The sequence below is a fragment of the Prionailurus viverrinus genome, chromosome X (genome assembly GCF_022837055.1).
Source record: "Prionailurus viverrinus isolate Anna chromosome X, UM_Priviv_1.0, whole genome shotgun sequence".
NCBI lineage: Eukaryota > Metazoa > Chordata > Mammalia > Carnivora > Felidae > Prionailurus > Prionailurus viverrinus.
This window is the reverse complement of record NC_062579.1, coordinates 117689065-117696380: the sequence shown is the minus strand read 5'-3', so window position 1 is coordinate 117696380 and position 7316 is coordinate 117689065. Positions and strand designations below refer to the sequence as shown.

The window sequence follows — 7316 nt, the reverse complement described above, 5'->3', positions numbered from 1 at the left end:
CTGTGCTGTCTGTAGTCATTTATTGAACTACAAACATGTGCAGGAAAATGGGGATATTCACAACACATATTAGAAAAGCAAGGGCCAGAACCAAATGGGAAGTGGCTATGTGCAAAGGACCCGGGAGAGAGGGCAGTTTCACATTAGGGTACACACTGTCCTGCAGATTTGCTTCTTCAGAACAGATCATTGCCCAGGCTTCCAGCCCTAGGACAGACCCCTTGAAGACAGTTCAGATGCTCCTCTCTTTCTTCCTCAGACTTGGACAAGCTAAAGCTCCTGGAAACTGAGCCAACATGGTCTACTTTGTGCATAAACTTGGCTATTAGCTGGACCTGGAGGAGGGCTCCTAGATGATTGAGCCAAAAACCTAGGACAGAGAGGCTTTGGGGAGAATTCAAGAGGGTAATGCATACAAATATGGACACCTACACAGCTCTTCTAGTTCCTGGGGTCAAGGACAAGGCTGCTAAGGCAGTTGGGCCCAAGACCTTATGGCTTATCAACAGCAGCTGGCTCAGGGCTATTCATCCCATCTGACAGGTAATCATGGTAATCATCTTCATTGTTCTGCTTCATCTTGGTTTCCAGAATGGTGATGCGCTGCTTAAGTTTCTGCTGGGCTCCCGTGTACTCAGCCAGCAGGCGGCCAAAGCGAGTGTGCAAGGTCTCCATGTTTGTCTCCAGCTGCTCTAGTTTCTCCTGCACGTCTACCTCCATGCTGGCTGCCACCTCATTCTCATCTAGCAGTCCCTCCTTTATCAAGATCTCCCGGCCCCTCTCCTCCAAGACCTTCTTGGCATCAGGGTACTCAGTCACAGCTTCCATAAGATCATCCTTGGATAAGCAAAAGAGATCTGAGTAACCAAGGCTGCGGATATTGGCTGTGCGTCGATTTCCCATTTTGCTGCCCTTAATGTTAAGGATACTGATCTCTCCAAAGCAACTCCCGGCTGAGAGCAGGGCATATTGAGTAACACCATCATCAGCCACTACTGCCAACTTGCCCTCCTTGATTATGTACATCTCCTTGCCAATATCACCCTTGCGGCAAATATAATCCCCAGGGCTGAAGACCTGAGGACGAAGCTTCAATACCAGCTCCACCAGCAGGCCAGCCTCACAATCCTGGAAGATGCGCACTTTTTTGAGGGTGGATAGATGGACATTGATGGCTATCTCAGCCCTCAGCTTTGCTGGCAAGTTCTTGAGAACTTCCCGCTCATCCACACTCTTCTTATTGGTCCACAGGTAGTCAAACCACTTAATGACCTTGGCTTCCATATCCTTACTGACCTTTCGGAACTGCATGTAATGTTTGACAGCATCAATCTTGGCCTGGAATTCAGCCCGAGTGGCATTCATGTTGGAGATCATAGAGCCCACATTCCCCACAATGGTGGCAAAGATGAGGACACCAATCAGGAAGTCAAAAATGACAAATAAGTACTCCTCATCCTTTACAGGAGGTGGTGTCTCCCCAATGGTGGTGAGTGTCAGTGTAGACCAGTAAAGGCAGTAGATGTATTCCCTAGCCAGGTAACCATACTCAGGGTCAGTGATATTGGGATAAACCCAAGTGTCAACTCCAAAGCCAATGGACTTGGAGATGGCATAGTAGATGCAGGCATTCCAGTGGATGATGACCAAGATGTAAAGGACCAAGTTGCTGATTCGGAAGATGTTGGGGTAGCTGGTGCGTGTCTCAGTGCGGTCAAAGAATTCAAACATGCGGGCAAAGTGTAGCAGGCGGTTAAAACGCAGCTCAGGGCTGTGGATGCCCACAGCAAAATAGATCAGATCCGTTGGAATGATAGAAGCTACATCCAGCTTGAACTGTAGGGTGTGGATATAGTTGTCCCGCAACTTCTTTGGATCTTTGACCAGCAGCCCCTGCTCCAGAAAGCCTAGTAGAGATGCAAATCAGTATATCAGCTCTGCTCTCAAGCCTGTCCTTCCTAATTGTTTAATGTTCAGCAAGGGAGAAACTGCGCATTCAACCCTCATTCCTAAAGAGAGGTATAGGAAATTCACATAGCAAAGCTAGCATGAAGGACCCCAAGAGATGATCCCAAGGTCTAAACCTCACTAGGCACATGGGGACTATAAGATTCAAAGAGGAGCAGACACCAACCCGAGTCCCAGCCAGGCAGTTGAGTCTAACACTGTGTCAAGAGAGCTTCTTGAAAATGTGGACTCAGGATTTTGGACCTATGGGTCATGCTCCTGCCTGTGCATCACAGTTATTCACTTACCTGTGCGCAGTCGGATGAAGAGGTCCGCAATGTACACCACATCTGAGAAGTAGTCCAGCACTAGCCACACTAGGTAATAGGTTTTCTGTAGGTCACTGAAGCAGGCTCTGTAGGAAGACAGGACTGGACTTCACCCTCAAAGCCAGTCAAGGATCCCTGGAGGCCTCAAACTGAGTGCCCACTGACTGCAGGTTTTGGGATGGCTACCAGGATGCTGATGATTCACAGTCAGTCTGGTGTCATGCAGAAACTTAATGACAAGCAACTTTTACTCCAACTCTTATTATTGCATAGATATTCCTAAATAAACATCTACACTGACCATTACTTGTCTGTCTCATCCACTGAACCATGAATGCCAAGAAGACAGAGACTACCTCTGAGTCATTACTGCATGCCCCATGCTCTAGCCCAGAGCACCAGGATTTGACAAGTGTGAGTTAAATGAAAAATGAGTCATTGGAAGTATGAATTATAATACACAGCTGAATAGCCTCCATGCCCATATTTTCAACATACACCTACTGAAAGCCCAATACAGAGCACTGGCCAATCCATGTCAGAGAGAAGATAGTAGTTGGGCTTAGCCTAAAGGTAGTGGTAATGAAGAAAGGTTGGAGGATGCAGGACAGTTTTAAGAGGAATTAACAAGACTTGGTGACTGAATGGGTAGAGACCTAGGATATGGACATAATAGGAGATAGAACCCAGGATGATGGCCCAATGATTGTATTAGTCAAAGGGAAAAGCAGTTAATTCTATTTGGTCGCATTTCACATAAAAGCCCAACCCCCTCCTCTGCTGCACAAAGCCTACAGAATAGTCCTGTGACTGCCTCATGCTCACTTGGAGTCCTCCAGCCACACTAGGCCATCCTCAGACAAGGTTTTGATACTTGTTCCTCCTTCCCAGAAAGTTTCTTTCACCAACCTCAAGTCTCTTGGGCATTTGTTTTGTTCATATTTGCTGCCAGTGTCTCCCACTAGCCTGAGAGCTCCAAGACAGCAGTGACCTGATGGATGTTCAGTCAAATCCTTGCTGAATGAATAACTGAAGTGGGGGATGGGGTGGAATGGGAAAGCTACCTGTAGAGAGTGGCTTTGGAACTGAAATTGTGAGAAGAATCTCCATAGGCTAAAAATAGGGAGAGGGAATTTTCTCTTGAGGCAAGAACATGTTATTATCCAAGAGTAGAGAATGCTAGGGCTGGGAGTTGTCCAGAAGGTAGAGCTAGTGAGAAGGCCAGGTCCAGAGGGCCTTGAAGGCTACATTGAGGGCTTGAACTTCATCCTGTCAGCAATGAGGGACAATTGAAGGGTTTGTGAGGAATGACTGACAATCAAATCCCAGTTTATACAAAGCATACTAGTTGCAAGTGTGAAGGATGCATTAGAGGGGACAAGAGTGACCGAAAGAAATGGGTGCAAGGCTGTTGTACTTGTCCCAGGGAGAAAGGAGGGTGGCCTTGCCAAGGACAGTGTTGGTGTGGATGGAGAAGTAGGAACAGATTATGGATACCAGGAAAAGGATAGAGGCGAAGCTTTAGTAGCATATTAAACTGGAAGGTGGGAGGGGGCATTGAGGGTTAATAGGGCAGAGGGAGGTGCCATTGGCAAGCAGAAAATTCAGAAAGAAGGCTGAGCTGGAATGAGCTCTGCGTCCATAGCTGAGACTGGTATTCTCTCAAACCCAAAGCCTGTGCCCTGGGCTTCTTTGGCCACCCCCTCCCAGATCCCTCCCTGCTCACCTGGCCACCAGCAGACACCAATTGTAGAGGACAAGCATAGCAATGACAAATAGCCAGCGGTAGTACCAGTCCCCAGCTGGGTCCAAGACAAATAGTTCAAATTTCTTCCTGAGGAGACAGACAGAGGCCAGGCTTGGGGACTAGGTCCCCAGTGTGGCAGCACCCCAGCTCCCAGAGGCTAGGGGTCCTTTAAAAAGTAACACTTATGAGGATGTACAGAGTAAGGACTGAGTTGGCTCAGGGCCTCATTTTCAGAAAGCCACAACTTGGTACTGGGCATCTGAGTAGAGGTCACATAGATAAGAGTCACCCTTCTTCCTATTTTAACCCCGCATAGGCCCATTGGCTCCAATGACTTATGGAGACTCCTTGCTCAGAGGGCAAGGCAAGGGGCAGTGTCTTTATTGGGGTTGGCCTCAGGACCTAGGGAGGGACTTCCACAGGATGGTAATGAGGGCTCAGGGATCCCTCCTGGGAAGAAAGAGGAATTCCAAGCAAGTGAGTGCCATGTGCGTCCTGCCCACCCCACTCTCCTTGTTTGGTCTCTGGCCTCCAGCTCCCAAATCACTTTCCCAGAAGCTACGTCCTGTCTTGGCAAAAGCTGTTTTCCTCCACTGGCCAGAATTGTGGAATGCCGGCTTGGCCAGACATCCCCAGTTGCCTACTCATTCCTCAAAGAATAGACCCTCTGGTTCCACCTCTGTGCCCTCCCTACTCCTTCCTGTGCAGTTGTTCCAGGCCTTCCTTAGCCAGTTATCCCCCAGTATGGCCTCTCCAAAGGCCCACCTCTGTACCTACATTGGCACTGGTGTGGTCATACTCTCAGCAGCACTCCCCAGTTTCACCCTTCTCTGCATTTACTGACTGCTGAAACTGAGAGGGGCTGGTACATATTTAGGTGCCCTTGCTATTTGCCTCATTAGCAGCAAGAGGACATATGAAAAAGGGCAGCTAAGGGAAGAAAAGCCACCAGGGGCTCCCATGGCAATTGGCCCCTGGAAGTTGGAAAGTTTGTGAACAAGGAAAATGGAAATGTACTGGAGTTAAAACCATAGCAGGTCTCCTCTGCCAACTCCTTTACCTGTCATGGCAGGGTTTGGTATAGACCCCAGTCTGTCCCTGGTGATGGCATAAGAAAGGTCACCAAACCCTACAATTGCATGCTTGGGAGTCCCTCCAGTCCCAAAAGCTGGAAAACTATACTTGGTGCCCTCGCCCTCGCCGTCCTTGTTGCCTTTGCCATCGTCTTGCTGTGTTGTCACGGTCTGGAGCTCAGGCCCACGGAAACGTTCCAGGAATGAGTCAGGTCGAGGTTCCTCCTCACGGAAATTCTTGTTGGCCCACTCTCTGATGATCCCCACCAAGCGGACAATCCTAGAGATGACAGGGAGCATGAGCCAGAGAGGAGAATCATACTGTTCAGAAAGGACCCGGGCCCAAGAGCTCACTATCTGTTGAGGGAGATGGAGAGGAGACCCTGGAAACAGGCCAGTCTATGATGTCCCCCATGCTAAGAGTTGGGAAGGGGGCCAGCACTGAGGGCAGAGAGGAGTTCAGGTATGTCTCTGAATGCAGCCTGAGGGGTAAGGGATAGCTCTGAGAAGACTCCCTGTAGGAGGTGCCATGTCAGTTGCTTATGAAGAACAAATAGGTGGTTTCGAGCAAGATAAAGATTGTGCTAATGGAGGACAGGCCAGGAGGAAGATTGGCCTAAGTTTCTTGATTTCCCTATGGAGCCTTATGACTCTGGGCTGCAGATCTCAAGGTCCTCTACTTAGACCCTTTTGCTGGAAAAGATCCCCCCCCTTCTCTCAATTAGGAGACAGAAAATTCTAAAGGGAATGATCCACTGACCACTTCTAGCTTGCTCACAGGAGCCTCCTCAGAAGAAAACTGCTTCCTAGGGATCTTGGCAGAAAGGCTCAGTTGGAGTGAGACAAAGAGACTCATGGTAACCACTCTGATAGGCCCCATGGGCAAGAACAGGTAGCAGGAGGGCAGTGGTGGAACCCACCTGCGGAAGCCACCCCTCCCCCGCTGGGGGGCATCCATCTCCGCCAGCCTCTGCAGTTCTGAGGAGGTGTCATCATCAGCTGTAGATTGTGGCCTGTAGAGGAAGGAGCAGAGTTGACCAAGGTTTCTCTGGGCATACTTTGTCTCCTATTATACTTTTATCTCCTGGAAGGTGCTTAGAAATCCCATGGTCCCTTTAGAGGGTAACTTTAAGCCAAAGATTGTTTGCTCTGTGGCAGTAAGGCAAAGCTGGGAGAAAGGAGAAGCCTCCAGGTCATCTCTGAAACGATCCAATCCAATAAATTCACCTGCTGTTTGTCCTGTTGTCATCTTTGCCATTGGCCTTGATGGCAGGAGGTGCATGGAAGTTGTGGTTATTGGCTGGGGAACTCTTCACACCATTGGATTTTTCTGTCATCCTCCATGTATGACTGATATCCTCACCTGCTAGAGAAATGGCCAAGAGGAAGCTCACAGACAATCTTAGATACCATAAAAAGTAGAAGAGTTGCAGGTGAGCAGTGAGAACAGAACCAGGGCTCACCTGGCAAACCTCAGCATTCCTGGGTACTGCTATGGCAATGCAGGACAGGGGGATCCAGCACTGCCTAAGTACCAGGCTCTAAACACCAAAAGGTGATGGTTCTGTCCCCACCATGCCCGGTAATTTAAAAGGAAACAGGAGTAAATCGCAAAATGTGTTTATTTTTCTTTTACTGCAGTGAATTTTTTGATAAATTGAGTATCAATGCTAAAATGGAACAAAACAGCGGTGCCTGAGTGGCCCAGTCAGTTAAGCATCCAACCCTTGATTTTGGCTTAAGTCATGATGTCACGGTTCATGATATTGAGCCCCATGTCTGGCTCAGTGCTGACAGCATGGAGCCTGTTTGGGATTCTCTTTCCTTCTCTCTCTCTCTCTCTCTCTCTCTCTCTCTCTCTCTCCTCTTCCCCTTTCTCTCTCTCAAAATAAAATAAAATAAAATAAACAAAAAAATAGATAAAAACTGTCTAAGACATCTTCTGGTGCTTTGGCTTTGCAGATGTCTTGCGCATGCTTACACTGCTGAGCACCTCCAAACCAGCCACTGCCCCCAAACTCCTGCCCCATGGAATGAGATGTATCTCCTTGGCCCAAAACAGCTGCCACCTCCCCTGGCTCTCTGACTCTCCTGACCCAAGACCACGTTAAAACTCATGCTCCTCAGGTGGGAGTCCATTTTTCATTGACTCTTTCAACCAGGGGTACTGTCTCTGGGGATCCTCCTTTCAGCTCCAGTTATATTCTTTCTAGCACACAT

At 48.6% G+C, this 7316-nt stretch overlaps 1 protein-coding gene across 1 annotated transcript; it reads right to left on the bottom strand.

The window, feature by feature from the left end:
• Window positions 1-492: 492 nt before the first annotated feature.
• On the bottom strand, window positions 493-6433 carry CNGA2 (cyclic nucleotide gated channel subunit alpha 2). The gene is made up of 6 exons (XM_047844892.1): window positions 6324-6433; window positions 6017-6109; window positions 5206-5376; window positions 4003-4110; window positions 2256-2362; window positions 493-1907 (listed from the first exon to the last, which is right to left on the bottom strand). The coding sequence occupies exons 1-6, from the start codon at window positions 6431-6433 to the stop codon at window positions 493-495; spliced, it is 2004 nt and encodes a 667-aa protein (XP_047700848.1).
• Between the last annotated feature and the right edge of the window lie 883 nt (window positions 6434-7316).

Coding starts and splice junctions, on each gene's coding strand:
- CNGA2 (XM_047844892.1), bottom strand. CDS start 6,433: ATGACAGAAAAATCCAATGGTGTGAAGAGTTCCCCAGCCAATAACCAC. Junction 6,110..6,323: donor GACAACAGGACAAACAGCAG/GTGAATTTATTG, acceptor CTTCCTCTACAG/GCCACAATCTACAGCTGATG. Junction 4,111..5,205: donor GGCGAGGGCGAGGGCACCAA/GTATAGTTTTCC, acceptor CTGTCTCCTCAG/GAAGAAATTTGAACTATTTG.